The 20,613-nt window shown below is 45.3% G+C and overlaps 1 protein-coding gene across 4 annotated transcripts in view; it reads right to left on the bottom strand.

Moving 5' to 3' along the window:
* Positions 1-20,613, bottom strand: part of LRRTM4 (leucine rich repeat transmembrane neuronal 4) — a 1,009,447-nt gene that overhangs the window by 422,143 nt on the left and 566,691 nt on the right. For 2 of the 4 annotated variants that reach the window (XM_075346180.1, XM_075346182.1), the window contains exon 3: positions 15,089-15,172. The exons of the other annotated variants lie outside the window; for them this stretch is intronic. In XM_075346180.1, the coding sequence (XP_075202295.1) occupies positions 15,089-15,172 (84 nt within the window). The remainder of the gene's footprint in view (positions 1-15,088; positions 15,173-20,613) is intronic. 4 annotated transcript variants of the gene reach the window in all.

Raw genomic sequence — 20,613 nt, 5'->3', positions numbered from 1 at the left:
GTACAAACTTGCCTAAAACTTTTGCATAGTGCTGTATATGGAAGTCAAGCAAATGCATCAAACTGCTTCTGCTCCCCATAATTGACTGTCACTGTCAGATAATGTCCGTGTCTGCTCGTCTTCTATACACTTCACGCTTTTGTGTTTCTTTTTTCAGGGATAAGACGCTGGTGATGTAGATCTGTAACTAATAACGTTAAACTATACAATATAGAAAAAAGAAAAACGCACAATCAAAGCAGACTTTTAACAATGCATAAAGGCAGTAGCTTTGTGAAAGAATTCAATTAGAGAGGAACAGATCTGGCTGCAATTTTAGCCAATTAGTGGTGGTAACATCAAGACAATCGTATTATGTTAATGGCGCTTTTGCCCTTTATTTAGAATGTGAACATACGGTGAAGCCTCGCTCAAGGCTCCAAAATAAATGCACGGCTCTGATACGATATATGAAACAAAACTAATGACTTTACAAAACCTTTCAAATTATCACACTACCAAACAGCCATGAAAAAGCCATGATGAGCATTAGGACTGCAGAAGACCTGTGGGCATGGGTGGCCACTACTACCCATGGTAAACTCAGACTATAGTAGTATCTTATTGACTGTGTTGGATGAAGGTGGTCATGTTCTGGGGTGTATTATGTGGGCGTCACACGATACTATCTATCGTGCGATCGTACCCGCCCCCGTCGTTTCTGCGTCACGGGCAATTAGTTGCCCGTGGCGCACAAAGTCATTAAACTACCGTCACACGCATTTACCTGCTGAGCGACGTCGCTGTGGGCAGTGAAGATCCACTTCCTGAAGGGGGTGGGACGTTCGGCGTCACAGTGACGTCACACAGCGGCCAGCCAATAGAAGCGGAGGGGCGGAGATGAGCGGGACGTAAACATCCCGCCCACCTCCTTCCCTCCGCATTGCCGGTGGGACATAGGTAAGCTGTGTTCATCGTTCCCGGGGTGTCACACGGAGCGATGTGTGCTGCCCCGGGTATGATGAACAACCGGCACAGAGAAGAAGAAACGACTTTTTGAAAATGAGCGACGTGTCAACGAGCAACGATAAGGTGAGTATTTTTGCTCGTTCACTGTCGCTCGTAGCTGTCACACGCTACGATATATCAAACGATGCCGGATGTGCGTCACTTACGACGTGACCCCCGCCGATATATCGTCTCGTGTGATGCCCGCATTAGGCTTAATTTGAACGATCTGGAGGAAGTCCGGAGAGATAGTGGTCAATCAGCCCACACCCACTAATATATATGGCCATCGTCATCCCTTTCCTGTGCTCTATTCCCAATGTGAGTCCGGTCCAATCATCACTGATCTGTGGCTCTCCAGCTACTGAGCTGCCACTATGATCCCGACAGTCTTCAGTAAATGGATTTTCTTCTTTAAACAATGCTGTAGTCATTTAATTAATATGGAGTATGCCTATGAATGGCATTTCTTCTCTATAATTTATGCCACTCTCAGGCAAATGACACATTGATTTATGAGCCCCTATGTACTTTGTACCTAGATGGATATGTTGGAAAAACAGAGACAAACCCGAGACATAAAGTGAATCTATTTCACATATTATTGTGTGCTCATCCGTAAAGATTTTAGATGACATCTTGCTATTGCTTGATAATTTGGTTCTCAGGTATAGCATCCCCCATGGAGCAGTTACCATTGATAACCTATAGGTGGCAGAAGCTTGAACGTTGCATTTTTTTGGAGGTCTTTGATAAAGGTGGAGAAAGAGGTAACCATAAGAGGTACTTTGCACGTTGCGACATCGCTACTGCGATATCGTCGGGGTCAAATCGAAAGTGACGCACATCCGGCGCCGGTAACGACGTCGCAACGTGTAAAGCCTAGATGCACCGATAAACGATCGCAAAAGTGTCGAAAATCGGTGATCTGTGTAGTGTCGGTCATTTCCATAATTTCTCTGTAGCGACAGGTACGATGTTGTTCCTCGTTCCTGCGGCAGCACACATCGCTGTGCATGAAGCCGCAGGAGCAAGGAACATCTCCTTACCTGCGTCCTGCCTGCAATGAGGAAGGAAGGAGGTGGGCGGGATGTTTACGTCCCGCTCATCTCCGCCCCTCCGCTTCTATTGGCCGCCTGCCGTGTGACGTCACTGTGACGCTGCACGACTCGCCCCCTTAAGAAGGAGGCAGGTCGCCGGCCAGAGCGACATCGCAGGGCAGGTAAGTGCGTGTGAAGCTGCCGTAGCCATAATGTTCGCTACAGCAGCTATCACAAGAGATCGCATCTGCAACGGGGGCGGGGACTATCGCGCTCGGCATCGCTACCATCGGCTAGCGATGTCACAGTGTGCAAAGTACCCCTTAGGGGTGCAGAAGGTTCAGATGCACCCATTTCCTTGGCCCATGGGTGGGGGTTCGGCACTATGAGTGACACGATACTCTGATTTAGCATCAGGACTCGGGGGCTTTAGATTTTGCCTCTGAAATATAATCACACAACTCTGTTATTGAATCAATAGCAAATGTACTCTGCAAAAGTAGTGCTCTGCTGTGTCCATAGGAGTGTTTTGTGATCTACATTACTGGTGCACAGAGATGGACTGTTCTCGCTCTTCTTTATAATACCCCTGGGTACAGCTAAGCATCATTTCATAAGGGGCTCCTGCAATATTCAGACTCCTGACACTTTGAGTGTTTTACATTCACTATAAAACAGCAAACAGCAGGAAAACACTGACGGCCTCACGTCTCACAGCAAGGAGAAAAGTGGGGGGTAGCCGGACAGGCAATAGGGGGCCAACATGCAGCTTTTACTCATACAGAGAGTGTACAATGAGATTGATGCTTACATTATAATTAATATGATAATTCATTACTCAATGACTTGATATGATAGTCCGGATAATTGGATAGTTCTTATGACTCCCTGATACACATTAAAAGGATCTTTCAGCCAATCATGCTGGAGGCCCATATATACCTGCACAGGGCCCAAGCTGAAGGCCCATATAAATCAGGCTGGAGGCCCATATATACCAGCATGGAGTCCAGGCTGGGAGCCCATATATACCAGTTGAAGGCCCATATATACAAGCATAGGGCCCAGGCTGCAAACCCATATACATCAGGCTGAGGGCCCATATACACCAGGATGGGACCCAGCATGGGGGCTCATATAGACTAGCATGAGGGCGCATATATACCAGCATGGGGCCTAGGGTGGGGGACCATATATACTAGCATGGAGCCTAGGTGAGGGCTTATATATACTAGCATGGGTCCCAGGCTGAGGGTCCATATACACCAGAATGGGGCCCATTTTGGGGACCCATATACACCAGACTGGGAGTCCATATACACTAGGCTGGGGATCCATATACACCAGGATGGGGGATACTATATATACCAGGATGGGGGACATTACTACATAATGAAGGGGGTGCAATACATGACTTTATAAGATTTAGGAAGCTGCAAGGGCCCTTCCATGTGACATAAACATGTCAATGTTGCTTCGGGGTCCATCGGACTCCAGTTATGCCACCGATGTGGGGGGCACCTATACAGTGTGAGGAGCTTTAATACAGTCTGGGATCTAATGTAGGGGTCATTATATAGTGGGGGAGATAATAGGGGGGTCTTTTTACACTGTGGGAGCTAATGTGGGGGCTGTCATATACTGTGGGGACTACTTTGGGGGCCCTCATACAGTGTGGGGGGCTACTATTGAAGCCATTATACAAAATGACACTTAAGAACCATTATTGTTATAGGGGTACTCAGGGTAGTGTGACCATCACGGGCACACAGGGGGCATTATTACTTTCTAGGAGCAAAATGTGGGCACTTATACAGGGTACTAATATTTTCTAGGGGCAATTCTGCCATCTAGAGGGCACAAAGGAGGCATTTTACCATGTAAAGGCCACAGTGGTGGCATTAATATGTGGGGGGCACAGTAGTGGCACTATTACCATGTCGGGGCACAGTGGTGGCATTATTACCATATGGGGGCACACTGGTGGCATTACTATGTGAGGCAGTAAGAGGAGCACGTTTTTTGTGCCACACAGCAGGTGCAGTAATAGGGACACATCAAACAGCAGTGGCTTCAGTATTGGGGTAACGGCAGGATGAGAAGTTTGTACAGGTTGGGATTAGATGGGGACGGTGCCAGAAGTGTGAAAAGTCAGATGTGTTTTTATTGTAATCTCTGTAGACGAGTTGTGCCTGGAAGAAGTTGTCATGTCGGTCTGGGCCAGATGGAAAAGACGGAAAAGGTGAACAATTCCATCCGAAAGAACTTCAGATGTAAGTCACCATCTATAACTTTGCTGTAATCTCTTGTATGTGCTGCAGGACTGATATCTACCACTATATAGTCACCATATAGGAGTAATATTAGTGTCATCTGCTGAGGTTCCACTATATCCACGATTAGTCTGTGCCACCGTAGTCATCATGATACTTGGTTAGGGGCCAACTCAGATGTTTCGTTCCCTGAGCTGAACCCTTAGCTACGCCACTGAGTGAGCCGATTATTCTTCCGGCATTTTCATCTATGAAGTCGCTCCTTGCATCCCTACAAAGCCGCTCTGCTTATAATAAGTCAATAGGAAGTCTATAAATACGCCTGGAAGATGCCTAGACATCTCTGTGCGTTTTGAAAATGTTTTCACCTTAAAGAATACTAGTGTTTTAATTGTTGCCTAATGAAATAAAAAACAATCCCCATTGAAAATCACCCCGCAAAACAGTGAAAACATCATGAATAGTGATGAGCGAGTACTAAAAAGCTCGGGTGCTCGAAGCTCGGGCCGAGCCTCCCAAGATACTCGTGTACTCGGCCCGAGCAACGAGCCCAATGTTATCCTATGGGAGACCCGAGTATTTTTGTGAAATGACCTCCCGGCAGCATGGAGAAACCCTAAAAATGTCACAAAAGTCTCAGAAGAGTGCTCAAATGACATGGCAACAGCATGGGGAAGACCCCTTGAAGCATTTATCACTCAAAAGTCACAGCTGTGAACAATTTTGTCCGCGTTTTACGCCATTTTTACGGACTCACCAGAAAACCTTCCAAAATGACCCCAAAATGATTTTTCATGGCGGAAATGTTAAGGGCACATACCCAATAGTGAGATAGAGCTGGTGTATGTTACTTTTTGAGATCAATACATGAAAGATTTTACGTGAAAACATTGTGTGGCACTCCGATGTCCCTGAGAAGAGACGTACATGAAGGCCTCTTGAGTCTAATGTGCCCATTTTGAGGAAGTGAGTCTTTGTAGTATTTTCCTTTGCCAGGGCAGTCCTAAATTGTGAGGTTCACCAATGCCCCTGCATACAGACGTGCATGAGGGCCTCAAAACATTAAGTGTCCATTGTCAGGAAGTGGGTGTATTATAGTATAGCCCTTAGGCAGGGCAGCCAAAAATTGGGAGGCTCCACATTGTCCCTGGGTAGAGACGTGCATGATGGCCTTTAAACCTGAAGTGCCCATTGTAAGGAAGTGGGTCTATTTCAGTATAGCCCTTTGCCAGGGCAGCCAAAAATTGGGAGGCTCCACATTGTCCCTGGGTAGAGACGTGCATGAGGGCCTCAAAACATTAAGTGTCCATTTTAAGGAAGTGGGTGTATTTCAGTATAGCCCTTAGGCAGGGCAGCCAAAAATTGGGAGGCTCCACATTGTCCCTGGATAGAGACGTGCATGATGGCCTTTAAACCTGAAGTGCCCATTGTAAGGAAGTGGGTCTATTTCAGTATAGCCCTTTGCCAGGGCAGCCAAAAATTGGGAGGCTCCACATTGTCCCTGGGTAGAGACGTGCATGAGGGCCTCAAAACATTAAGTGTCCATTGTCAGGAAGTGGGTGTATTATAGTATAGCCCTTAGGCAGGGCAGCCAAAAATTGGGAGGCTCCACATTGTCCCTGGGTAGAGACGTGCATGATGGCCTTTAAACCTGAAGTGCCCATTGTAAGGAAGTGGGTCTATTTCAGTATAGCCCTTTGCCAGGGCAGCCAAAAATTGGGAGGCTCCACATTGTCCCTGGGTAGAGACGTGCATGAGGGCCTCAAAACATTAAGTGTCCATTTTAAGGAAGTGGGTGTATTATAGTATAGCCCTTAGGCAGGGCAGCCAAAAATTGGGAGGCTCCACATTGTCCCTGGATAGAGACGTGCATGATGGCCTTTAAACCTGAAGTGCCCATTGTAAGGAAGTGGGTCTATTTCAGTATAGCCCTTTGCCAGGGCAGCCAAAAATTGGGAGGCTCCACATTGTCCCTGGGTAGAGACGTGCATGAGGGCCTCAAAACATTAAGTGTCCATTTTAAGGAAGTGGGTGTATTATAGTATAGCCCTTAGGCAGGGCAGCCAAAAATTGGGAGGCTCCACATTGTCCCTGGATAGAGACGTGCATGATGGCCTTTAAACCTGAAGTGCCCATTGTAAGGAAGTGGGTCTATTTCAGTATAGCCCTTTGCCAGGGCAGCCAAAAATTGGGAGGCTCCACATTGTCCCTGGGTAGAGACGTGCATGAGGGCCTCAAAACATTAAGTGTCCATTTTAAGGAAGTGGGTGTATTATAGTATAGCCCTTAGGCAGGGCAGCCAAAAATTGGGAGGCTCCACATTGTCCCTGGATAGAGACGTGCATGATGGCCTTTAAACCTGAAGTGCCCATTGTAAGGAAGTGGGTCTATTTCAGTATAGCCCTTTGCCAGGGCAGCCAAAAATTGGGAGGCTCCACATTGTCCCTGGGTAGAGACGTGCATGAGGGCCTCAAAACATTAAGTGTCCATTTTAAGGAAGTGGGTGTATTATAGTATAGCCCTTAGGCAGGGCAGCCAAAAATTGGGAGGCTCCACATTGTCCCTGGATAGAGACGTGCATGATGGCCTTTAAACCTGAAGTGCCCATTGTAAGGAAGTGGGTCTATTTCAGTATAGCCCTTTGCCAGGGCAGCCAAAAATTGGGAGGCTCCACATTGTCCCTGGGTAGAGACGTGCATGAGGGCCTCAAAACATTAAGTGTCCATTTTAAGGAAGTGGGTGTATTATAGTATAGCCCTTAGGCAGGGCAGCCAAAAATTGGGAGGCTACACGTTGTCCCTGGGTAGAGACGTGCATGAGGGCCTCAAAACATTGTTCCCATTGCAAAGGAGCGGGTCTCCTGTCGTTGTAATGTCCATTCTGCAAAGAATGGGCGAAAAAATTTACCACTGGGGGTATACCTGAAACAAAGACCTAACTATTGTAACGGTCATCATGATGGCGCATGAGGAGAAGGAGGAGCAGTCCAGCGATTATCCAAAGTCGAGAAGTGTACCCATGGGTGAGTGGAGGTACATGGCAAACTTTAAATTCCGCTCTCATTTGCTGGTGGTGTGGTGAAGTCTGGCCCAATCCAACCCTTGTTCATCTTTATCAGAGTCAGCCTGTCAGCATTTTCAGTTGACAGGCGGGTGCGTTTATCTGTAATGATTCCACCTGCGGCACTAAAAACACGCTCTGACAAAACGCTAGCAGCAGGGCAGGCCAGGACTTCCAAGGCGTAGAGAGCCAATTCATGCCACGTGTCCAGCTTGGATACCCAATAATTGTAAGGCACAGAGGAATGTCGGAGTACAGTTGTTCGATCTGCAAGGTACTCCTTCAGCATCTGGGCAAACTTAGGATTTCTTGTGGCACTACCCCGCACCTCAGGGGCTGTGGTACGTGAGGGGCTGAGAAAACTGTCCCACATCTTAAAGACTGTTCCCCTACCTCTGGCGGATTGGACTTGTGCCTCTCTCGGCTGTACGCCTCGGTTGTCCACTGATTCCTGACCTATGCCGCTAGCGTTTTGTGAGGGGAATGCTTTGCCTACTTCCGTGAGTATGGCCTTCCGAAACTGCTGCATTTTGGTTGACCTCTCATCCACGGGAATAAGAGACAAAAAGTTCTCCTTGTAGCGTGGGTCTAACAGTGTTACCAACCAGTAATGATTGTCGGCCAAGATGTTCTTAACGCGAGGGTCACGAGACAGGCAGCTTACCATAAAGTCAGCCATGTGCGCCAGACTCTTAACAGCCAGGACTTCAGTAGCCTGACCAACAAGATGACTGAACATGCTGTCCTCCTCCTCCTCCTCCTCCTCCTCCTCCTCATCTACCCTGTCCTCTGGCCAGCCACGCTGAATCGAGGATATGACTGGTGTGCATGTCATATCCTCAATTTGGCCGGAGAGTTGCTCCATGTCTTCATCCTCCTCCTCGTCATAGTCCTCCACTGCACGTTGTGATGAGACGAGGCTGGGCTGTGTGTTATCACCCACACCCACTACTGTTTCTTGCTGCAACTCATCGCGCTCCGCCTGCAATGCATCATGTTTGTTTTTCAGCAGGGACCGTTTTAGAAGGCAGAGTAGCGGTATGGTGACGCTAATAATGGCGTCATCACCACTCACCATCTTGGTGGAGTCCTCAAAGTTTTGGAGGATGGTACATAGGTCTGACATCCATCTCCACTCCTCAGGTGTTATGTGTGGAGTTTGACCCATTTCCCGACGGCTTAGGTGATGCAGGTACTCAACAACTGCCCTCTTCTGCTCACATATCCTGACCAACATGTGCAGAGTTGAATTCCAACGCGTGGGGACATCACACACCAGTCTGTGAGCCGGAAGATGCAAACGGCGCTGAAAGCCGGCAAGGCCGGCTGAAGCAGTAGGTGACTTTCGAAAATGTGCAGACAGGCGGCGAACTTTTACCAGCAGATCAGACAGCTCTGGGTATGACTTTATAAACCGCTGAACCACGAGGTTGAGCACATGGGCCACGCATGGAACATGTGTCAGCTGGCCTCGCCTCAAAGCCGCCACCAGGTTCCGGCCATTGTCACAAACGACCTTTCCTGGCTTTAGGTTCAGAGGTGTGAGCCAGTGATCTGCCTGCTGTTTCAGAGCTGTCCACAGCTCTTCTGCATTGTGGGGTTTGTCACCTATGCAGATTAGCTTCAGCACAGCCTGTTGCCGCTTCGCCGAGGCAGTGCTGCAGTGCTTCCAGCTTGTGACTGGTGTGGAGGGCACAGTGGATGAGGATGCGCAGGAGGAGGAGGAGGCTGAAGAGCATGACATTCCGGAGCTGTAGAGTGTGGGTGAAACACTGACTGAGGTAGGGCCTGCAAACCTTGGTGTGGGAAGGACGTGTTCCGTCCCTCGCTCAGACTGGGTCCCAGCTTCCACAATATTAACCCAGTGTGCCGTCAACGAGATGTAGCGGCCTTGCCCACAAGCACTTGTCCACGTGTCTGTGGTTAGGTGGACTTTGGGTGAAACAGCGTTGTTCAGGGCACGTGTGATGTTTTGTGACACGTGGTTATGCAACGCGGGGACGGCACACCGGGAGAAATAGTGGCGGCTGGGGACCGAGTAACGTGGGACAGCTGCCGCCATCAGGTCACGGAATGCTTCTGTCTCCACCAGCCTAAAAGGCAACATTTCCAGCGCAAGCAGTCGCGAAATGTTAGCATTTAGAACTGTGGCATGTGGGGTGTTGGCAGTGTATTTGCGCCTGCGTTCAAAGGTTTGCTCAATGGATAACTGAACGCTGCGCTGGGACAAGGACGTGCTTGATGATGGTGTTCTTTCTGCGTAGGCAACTGCAGGTGCAGGAGTGGAGGAGGCTTGTTCGCAGGCAGCATGGACAGAGGATTGGCTCGCATGCACAACCAGCGAAGACGTAGCAGTGACATCAGCAAGCACTGCTCCTCGACTCTGTTGTACTTCCCACAAAGTCGGGTGCTTGGCTGACATGTGCCTGATCATGCTGGTGGTGGTCAGGCTGCTAGTTTTGGTACCCCTGCTGATGCTGGCACGGCAGGTGTTGCAAATGGCCTTTTTTGAATCATCTGGATCCAACTTAAAAAACTGCCAGACTCGTGAAGACCTAACATTTGTACAGGCACCTTGTGTCGTCGTGTTGTTACGGGGAACGGTTGCCTGACTTCTGCCTGGGGCCACCACCCTGCTTCTTACTGCCTGTTGTGATGCTACGCCTCCCTCCCCCTGTGCACTGCTGTCCTCGCTCTGCATATCCTCCTGCCAGGTTGGGTCAGTTACTGGATCATCCACCACGTCGTCTTCCTCTTCCGCACCCTGCTCCTCCTCCTGACTTGCTGACAATTGTGTCTCATCATCGTCCACCACTTGTTGAGACACGTTGCCAACTTCGTGAGAACGTGGCTGCTCAAATATTTGGCTATCTGTACAGACGATCTCCTCATGACCCACTTCAATATGAGCTGGCGAGAGGCCAGAATGTGTGAATGGAAACGTGAACAGCTCTTCCGAGTGTCCAAGTGTGGGATCATTAATGTCCGAGGAGGACGTGTACTCAGCCTGGTGGTAGGAAGGAGGATCAGGTTCAGAAATGTGCGGTGCAGTATCACGGCTACTGACACTTGACCGTGTGGAAGACAGAGTGTTTGTGGTGGTGCCAATCTGACTGGAAGCATTATCCGCTATCCAACTAACAACCTGTTGACACTGGTCTTGGTTCAAGAGCGGTGTACTGCTGCGGTCCCCAAGAATTTGGGACAGGACGTGCGAGCGACTAGATGTGGCCCTTTGTTGTGGCGAAATTAGAGCTTGCCCACGACCTCGGCCTCTGCCTGCACCACCATCACGTCCACTTCCTTGTTCCTTGCCAATGCCCTTGCGCATTTTGCAATGCTGTGCACTGCTGACGTGTATATTCACTACTTGTGCGTTATATCAAAGTTTCTGGAAATTGCACACAAGTGCACCTGTACGCTGCCACCAACAGGCACACACGTGCGGTTTTAAAAACCAAGCACGGACGCAATAATAACCTAACACAGGTTTTAGGAGCAAAAATTAAGAACTCTGACACTATCAGCCACTGCTGACTGACGTGTATTATACACTACACTTGTGCGTTATATAATAGTTTGGTAAACGCACACCAGTGCACCTGTACGCTGCCACCAACAGGCACACACGTGCGGTTTTAAAAACCAAGCACGGACGCAATAATAACCTAACACAGGTTTTAGGAGCAAAAATTAAGAACTCTGACACTATCAGCCACTGCTGACTGACGTGTATTATACACTACACTTGTGCGTTATATAATAGTTTGGTAAACGCACACCAGTGCACCTGTACGCTGCCACCAACAGGCACACACGTGCGGTTTTAAAAACCAAGCACGGACGCAATAATAACCTAACACAGGTTTTAGGAGCAAAAATTAAGAACTCTGACACTATCAGCCACTGCTGACTGACGTGTATTATACACTACACTTGTGCGTTATATAATAGTTTGGTAAACGCACACCAGTGCACCTGTACGCTGCCACCAACAGGCACACACGTGCGGTTTTAAAAACCAAGCACGGACGCAATAATAACCTAACACAGGTTTTAGGAGCAAAAATTAAGAACTCTGACACTATCAGCCACTGCTGACTGACGTGTATTATACACTACACTTGTGCGTTATATAATAGTTTGGTAAACGCACACCAGTGCACCTGTACGCTGCCACCAACAGGCACACACGTGCGGTTTTAAAAACCAAGCACGGACGCAATAATAACCTAACACAGGTTTTAGGAGCAAAAATTAAGAACTCTGACACTATCAGCCACTGCTGACTGACGTGTATTATACACTACACTTGTGCGTTATATAATAGTTTGGTAAACGCACACCAGTGCACCTGTACGCTGCCACCAACAGGCACACACGTGCGGTTTTAAAAACCAAGCACGGACGCAATAATAACCTAACACAGGTTTTAGGAGCAAAAATTAAGAACTCTGACACTATCAGCCACTGCTGACTGACGTGTATTATACACTACACTTGTGCGTTATATAATAGTTTGGTAAACGCACACCAGTGCACCTGTACGCTGCCACCAACAGGCACACACGTGCGGTTTTAAAAACCAAGCACGGACGCAATAATAACCTAACACAGGTTTTAGGAGCAAAAATTAAGAACTCTGACACTATCAGCCACTGCTGACTGACGTGTATTATACACTACACTTGTGCGTTATATAATAGTTTGGTAAACGCACACCAGTGCACCTGTACGCTGCCACCAACAGGCACACACGTGCGGTTTTAAAAACCAAGCACGGACGCAATAATAACCTAACACAGGTTTTAGGAGCAAAAATTAAGAACTCTGACACTATCAGCCACTGCTGACTGACGTGTATTATACACTACACTTGTGCGTTATATAATAGTTTGGTAAACGCACACCAGTGCACCTGTACGCTGCCACCAACAGGCACACACGTGCGGTTTTAAAAACCAAGCACGGACGCAATAATAACCTAACACAGGTTTTAGGAGCAAAAATTAAGAACTCTGACACTATCAGCCACTGCTGACTGACGTGTATTATACACTACACTTGTGCGTTATATAATAGTTTGGTAAACGCACACCAGTGCACCTGTACGCTGCCACCAACAGGCACACACGTGCGGTTTTAAAAACCAAGCACGGACGCAATAATAACCTAACACAGGTTTTAGGAGCAAAAATTAAGAACTCTGACACTATCAGCCACTGCTGACTGACGTGTATTATACACTACACTTGTGCGTTATATAATAGTTTGGTAAACGCACACCAGTGCACCTGTACGCTGCCACCAACAGGCACACACGTGCGGTTTTAAAAACCAAGCACGGACGCAATAATAACCTAACACAGGTTTTAGGAGCAAAAATTAAGAACTCTGACACTATCAGCCACTGCTGACTGACGTGTATTATACACTACACTTGTGCGTTATATAATAGTTTGGTAAACGCACACCAGTGCACCTGTACGCTGCCACCAACAGGCACACACGTGCGGTTTTAAAAACCAAGCACGGACGCAATAATAACCTACTAACAGGTTTTTTTGGGGAGCGACAATTACAGTACAGACAAGTCAGACACTATCTGGACTGTTTTACACTGTGTACACCAGCCCCAGATATGAAGGCTGGTATACGGTCACCACTACCCTGCCTGCCTGCCTGCCTGTATACTGCTACAATAGTCCTGACAAGGACTCTTTTGGTCACTAGCCTGTATTCAGACCTGGCTATACCCTGCCTGTATATAGCAACAATAGTCCTGAGAAGGACTCTGCTACTGTACTCCGACCTGGCTATACCCTGCCTGCCTGTATACAACTAGAATAGTCCTGAGAAGGACTTTTGGTCACACTGTTTGCAGCCCTGCAACTGAAAAAGCTATAAAGGGCCGCAAAGCTTTCCCTGAATCAGCGACACTCTCCCTACACTCACTGTCAGAATAGCTGTGAGCAGAGCACAGCGCGCCGGCCGATATAAAGGCTCGGTGACGCTGTGCAGGCCGGCCAATCACTGCAATTCCACAACTAACAGGGCTGTGGCATTGCAGTGGTCTGCCAGCCAATCCCTGCATGAGGGCTGGCTCTCAAAAGAGCGCCAACATGCAGAAATGAAGACCACGAGTAAAGCACGAGTATCGCGAGATTACTCGGTCCCCGCCGAGCAGCCCGAGTACAGTGATACTCGTGCGAGTACCGAGTAGTGACAAGCATGCTCGCTCATCACTAATCATGAATAAAAAACATTTTAAAAAACACAAAGGAAAAATATTAAAGCCTAAAATAACCCCATTCCTGAAGCAGTTTCTGCCTGAAAATCTCATCATTTTTGACTACACAGCATTTCTCGAAAAATCCACCCTTGACATTTTTTGGGGTTCATAGCAATCTACTCATCACATTTGGTCAACAACGTGCAAAGTGATTGGACTAATTTTCTAATTGGAGAATATACTTAAGGGGGTTAAAAGTTTATTTTAATTAATAAATCTTGTAATAATAATTTCCACAATTGGATGTGTTTAAAAAAAATGTCCTTGTGCTGAAATAATCTTATATATGTGTCCCTGCTATATACTGTGTAATGGCTGTGTCTGACCGACAGGGACATGGTCTGATCATACCACAGCTCCTGGGTAGGAGAGGAAGCAAAAAAGTATAAAGACATTACAGCATGGGATCACAAATAATTATTTCTTTGAGGTAAACCAGTTTTTACAAAGAGGCAGGGAAATGTTTTACCTCACAAAAACTATCAATGTTGATTCAATGCTGTGTTATCTGTAATTTCTGTTTTATTTCCTCCCCTACAAGAATGGATTTTTGTTCAATGTCTAACGTTCTGACACCGTTGTGGCCAAGGACGGCCATCATTAAGAGGGGAGGTATGTAGGGGTGTCGCCCCTATGAACGATTAAGCCCGCTATGACTTGAAGAGTTGGTGCTCCCGTGTTTCGTGTTTGTGGACTAGACGGCAGAGTCAGCGCTCTCGCCTGATCTGTGCAGTTGGACTAACCCTCCCCTAAATACAGCCAAATTTAGAACTTTTTATTTTTCTAAAATATATTGATTAAAATTAAGTTTAAAATGAACTTTGTTCATAGGAAAACCCTTTTGAATTTATCTTAGCCTTTTTTATTTCTATTCCTTTTTTTAGGATAACAACCTTCACTTTGTTATTTTCTTCATGATGTTGGGGTTGATCTAACATGCTGATCTCGCTGTGGAATGGATAGGCACCCAGATCACCATTACATTTTGAGAAAACATAGGGACATTTGGTTTCCAAATCTTTTAGTTCTGTAGCCTATATCAGATATGAAGTTAGTAGGAGGGAGGAGAATTTGTGGGGTACATGACCTCAATGCTAAGTATCAGGATAGGAAACAACAAGGCATTGTGTCCTAGATAAGGTATTTAAATTGTAAATTGAATCTTTTCCCAGGTAAAGAAAATCTGAGCTACGACTCAAAGAAATGTTTGTCAAAAAAAACCATTTTGGGTGGGTAATTTTTAAAATCACAATTGTCAATACTCTCTGTGTACTGTACATTTTCCTTGGCCATCGAAACATATTCAACTTTGGCGTTTCACTGGTAAATAACTCAAAGCATCACATGATGGACAAGTGCAGCCATTATCAGGAGCCGTATTATTGAAGTGTATCATGACTGGCTCTTTTCTGTCTCTGGATGTCTGACTGCTATACCTTATTTGGTCTGCAGGGGTGCTGTAGTCTCAGTGGATTCACCTGCTGGTAGGAGGACTTACTGCAATTTTCTAAGGCGGAAACCTGAGAAAATGTAAACGGAAAAATTTTGGATAATTAGATCTTGTAAGTATTAAACACAAATGTCGATCATATATGACTGCGACTTGCCTCTTCATTCAAGTTACAATATTTAATGTCATTTTTGACAGATTTTGACACAGTTACATTCAGTACAAATATATGTTTATTTTCAGTGTGATGATGACAAATCATTCATCTCGTCTCTCCCAGCGTTACAAATATATAATTACATTGCGTGCGGAAATATGTAGTGTTCATCACAAGGACATGTACAGCATTTCCTGATTTCTGAGATGATACAAGTCGGCAAACATCCTCAAGAACCAACAGGAGGGCTCAGTAACAGGGAAAAGTAGTATTTCTTATTCTCAGAATGTGATGTTCTTTATTGTCATTAAAAGGAACCAATCACCAGGATTTTCCTATATGACCTATAGCCACTGCTATACTGGCACTATCAGGCTGATTCTATACATACCTGTAGTGGTCAGCTCGGATGTTTAGGTTTTGAAATCCAAAAAAGTAAAGTTTATAAAATTAGCTTGTTGAGTGACAGCAGCAAAGGAGCAGATCATATATTCATAGTTATCCCCTCCCCCTGTTATAATTAGCATAAGTATTATACAAACGAGTCACTTTGTCTGTTGCAGGACCTGTGTGATGTCATACCCATGTGACCAGAAGGGGCGGGGCCTCAGCCAACAAAGCTGGATACCAGGTCACATGGGTATGACCTCACACAGGTCCTGCAAGAGACAAAGACAAAGTGAGTCGTTTGTATAATACTTATGCTAATTCTAACAGAGGGAAGGGATAACTATGAATATATTATCTGCTCCTTTGCTGCTGTCACTCAAAGCAGCTGCCGATTTTATAAACTTTACTTTCTTGGATTTGAAAACCTATACATCCGAGGTGACCACTACAGGTATGTATAGACTCAGCCTGATAGTGCCAGTATAGCACTGGCTTTAGCTTATATACGAAAATCTTGGTGATTGGTTCCTTTAAATATGAAAAATATAGAAAAAAAAATCCCTGTTTTCGCGCATATATCCAGATACGTTTACATATATCACATATATCAACGACTTTTATATTGCCTCTAATTTATAAATGACCTTTTCACTTTATGTCTAAGTATGCAAAAAATGAAAATAGTACTTAGTTTAGCTCATTGTCACACAAAGTTTTTCACAAACTTTGCAGACTGTCATAGCGGCATGGGTCTCAGTTCAGATTACAGATTCTGACACTCCGCCCGCTGGTTTCTCTGGTGTCTGGGATCAACATAGGCAGACTTGGGCTTCAACCTGCTGTGTCTTGATTCATAGACAGGCTAGCAAGAGTTAATCTCTGGTAGTCTCCTTGTGAAGCTCCTTTGATCACATGTGGTGGGGAAGCCAATCACATCTACTCCCCTCCTATTTATGCTGAATGAAATCTTCTACCCATGTCAGCTATAGTTTATTCTGTGTTTGCTTGTAAGTTTTGGTGTCCCAGATTTTCTGGTGAAAGTGTTGCCTTTTGTTTGGAGTGGTTGTGGAATTTACCCCTGTTGTCTTGTTGTTTCCTTCCTGTTCTTGTTTTCCTCCTAATCCCTTATTGTGTTATACCTGTGTATGTGTGTGCTGAATAACAGAGTTCTAGTTTCCCTTGTATGTCTTTTTCTGTGAGTTTTATCTGACTCTTGTCCCGTCCCTCCCTGGGGGAGGGGAAAGAGATCAGGACTGGTCAGAAGCAGGGCGAGGAAGGAGACTCAGGCCTTTCCACCATGAAGAGTATCCCAGAGATTAGGGACACCTTAGGGTCCCCAACCTTGAGCGTCAGAGTAGGAGCACCAGTTTCCTGCTATCCCATAGTCATCATGACACCCATTCTTCTCAGTGGTTTTTCTTGTGCCCCAATAAATACACCTCAGCACATGCTCATTACCCTGGTGGACGAGTGTCCACACATTTATGACACTTTTTGAACTTTCCTTCATCTCACGTAATGTTGAAATGACAAAATGAATAAAGAACAGAGCACAGACAAGAAGTGTTGCCATGGGGACATATTAAAACTAGAAGCTCGCCTTCCCAATTAATATTTACACAACACTTCTATGATTGAAAACTCTTACTTTATTGGGTATAATCACTTTCTTTACCAATTAAAGCCTATGTAATTGTTTTTACAATGCACCTGAAATGATACGTTTTTAAAAGCGTCCTATGTTTCTTTGTCTATGGCTCCTATACCTATATTTTTCGATCTTACTGGCTACAATAAACCCTTCCAGCCATCTACTCCTTGCTTAATTAGGATCCATAAGTTAGAAAGAAATGATCAGCAAAAGATGTTTGTGTTCTGTTACTATGGAAACACATTGGTCTGCAGAGCGGCTGCGCACAAAGTGATAGAGGATAACCTGCTCAATAATTCACAAGCCATTGAAGCCTAACTGACTAATAATCTGCTAATGCCGGGGCTGCGTTCTTCATTTCAGCTGTATTCCCCAAAACATTATTTTAGTCTGGCTCGTTCCTTTCCCCTACATCTAACAGCGCTGTCACACTTATTTATTCGTATTTACTCGGCTCCGTGTTCTGTCTTGTTCGGTGGATTTTTATACATGTTTAATGATTTTCATATTAAATATTAAAAGGACTCTAAACTAGAAACTAGAATTTTAGGATCCACAGGAGTCTGTATATCTATCTACAGTGGGGAAAAGAAGTATTTGATACACTGCCGTTTTTCCAAGTTTTCCCCCTACAAAGAATGGAGAGGTCTGTAATTTTTATTGTAGATACACGTCAACTGTGACAGACAAAATAAACAAAATCTAGAAAAATCACATTGTATGATTTAATAAGTAGTTTATCACCTACCAACCAATAATTCAGGCTCTCACAAACCTGTTATTTTTTTCTTTTAGATGGTCCTCTGCACTACCTGTATTAATTGCACCTGTTTGATCTTGTTACCTGTATAAAAGACACCTGTTTATATACTCACACTCCAACCTCTCCACCATGGCCAAAACCAAAGAGCTGTCTAAAGACACCAGGGACAAAATTGCAGACCTGCCCAATGCTGGGATGAGCTATAGGACAATAGGCAAGCAGCTTGGTGAGAAGACAACAACTGTTAGCACAATTATTATAAAATGGAAGAAACACAAGACGACTGTCAATCTTACTCGGTCTGGGGCTCCATCCAAGATATCACCTCGTGGGGTAAGGATGGTTCTGAGAAAAGTCAGGAATCAGCCCAGAACTACACAGGAGGATCTGGTCAATGACCTGAAGAGTGATGGGACCACAGTCACAAGGATTACTGTTAGTAACACACTATGCCGTTATGGATTAAAATCCTGCAGGGCACACAAGGTCCCCCTACTCACACAGTAGATACTGTAAATATTTGAAATTTGCCAATGACCATCTTGATGATCCAGAGGAGACATTGGAGAAGGACATGTGATCAGATGAGATCAAAATAGAACTTTTTGGTATCACTTCACTTGCTGTGTTTGGGGGAAAAGGATGATAAGTACAACCTCAAGAAAACTGTCCCAACTATGAAGCATGGGGGTGGAATCATCATACTGTGGGGGGGCTTTTCTGCAAAGGGGACAGGACAAGTGCACTATATTAAAGGAAGGATGGATTGGGGTCATGTATTGTGAGATTTTGGCCAAAAATCTCCTTCTCTAAGTAAGAGCATTGAAGATGGGTCATGGCTGGGTCCTCCAGCATGACAATGACCCAAAACACAAAACAACCAAGGAGTAGCTCTGGAAGGAGCATTTCAAAGTCCTGGATTACCTAGGATTTCACTGTCTTGAGCGCCCTCGCTGGCTGCTGGCAGTGTTTTCTCTGGCTGGTCTCCCCGAGATCAGTGATTGTTTTGTTTTGTTGGTCTACTAGGCATTGCTCCCACCCAGCCAGAATCCTACTCCACACTGATGAGGGGCATTACCCCGAAACAGCTGTCTGTGGATGGATACCTGTCCTTGGTATTTCCCTTGTCATATCTTTAAACTTGTCAAAAAGTTGGATATTGACTATAAGGGCCACTTAATATGGTGGTTATGGTGGTCTCCTAAAAAGAGTCACCCCTTGGCTGGGCCCTTCCCGGAGGGATATCTGGCTGGTTTCTGTGTTGAGACTCCTAACAGATGCTCCACGAACCTCTTTGATTTGCAAAGTCCTGGATTGGCCTAGCCAGTCTACAGAAAATCTTTGGAAGGAGCTAAAATTCAATATTGCCCAGCGACAGCCCGAAACCTGAAAGATCTGGAGAAGATTTGTATGGAGGAGTCACCAAAATCCCTGCTGCAGTGTGTGCAAACCTGGTCAAGAACGATAGGAAATATCTGACCTTTGTAATTGCAAAAAATGGTTTCTACCAAATATTACATTTTGTTTTTCTATTGAATCAATTACTTATTTCATATAATAAATGCAAATTAATTATTTAAAAATCCTACAAATGTGATATTCTGGGGGTTTTTTTGGCTGTCACAGTTGAAGTGTAGAACAAAAAAAGGAAAATCCGCTCACCAGACCATGAATAGATGGTAGCAGTGCCCGGAAATCCTGGACCGGTAATCAGGTGGATGTAATGGAGTAGAAAAAAATGGAAAATCCAACACTGCTCAAAAATTGAAAACAGTACTTCATTAGAAAGTAAAATAAAAAGCAGACCGGACACTTATCTGGTCTATTTATGTAGCTAAATGGATCATTTTTCCATGGCTTTTTATTTTACTTTATAATAAAGTACTGTTTTCAATTTTTGAGCAGTGTTGGATTTTCCATTTTTTCTACTCCATTACAGTTGAAGTGTAACTATGATAACAATTACACATCTTTCCATTTTTTGTAGGTGGGAAAACTTTCAAAATCAGCAGTGTATCACATACTTATTTTCCACACTGTATATATATATCCCTCTATCCCTCTATCTATCCCTCTATCTATCCCTCTATCTATCCCTCTATCTATCCTTCTATCTATCCTTCTATCTATCCTTCTATCTATCCTTCTATCTACCTATCCCTCTCTCTATCCCTCTATCTATCCCTCTATCCATCCCTCTATCCATCCCTCTATCCATCCCTCAATCCATCCCTCAATCCATCCCTCAATCCATCCCTCAATCCATCCCTCTATCCATCCCTCTATCCATCCCTCTATCCATCCCTCTATCCATCCCTCTATCCATCCCTCTATCCATCCCTCTATCCATCCCTCTATCCATCTATCTATCCATCTATCTATCCATCCCTCTATCCATCCCTCTATCCATCCCTCTATCCATCTATCCATCCCTCTATCCATCTCTCTATCCATCTATCTATCCATCCCTCTATCCATCTATCCATCCCTCTATCCATCTATCCATCCATCCCTCTATCCATCTATCTATCCCTCTATCCATCCCTCTAT

The sequence above is a fragment of the Anomaloglossus baeobatrachus genome, chromosome 4 (assembly GCF_048569485.1).
Source record: "Anomaloglossus baeobatrachus isolate aAnoBae1 chromosome 4, aAnoBae1.hap1, whole genome shotgun sequence".
NCBI lineage: Eukaryota > Metazoa > Chordata > Amphibia > Anura > Aromobatidae > Anomaloglossus > Anomaloglossus baeobatrachus.
Note: the sequence above shows the minus strand (reverse complement) of the source record. Positions and strands in the feature narration are given on the sequence as shown.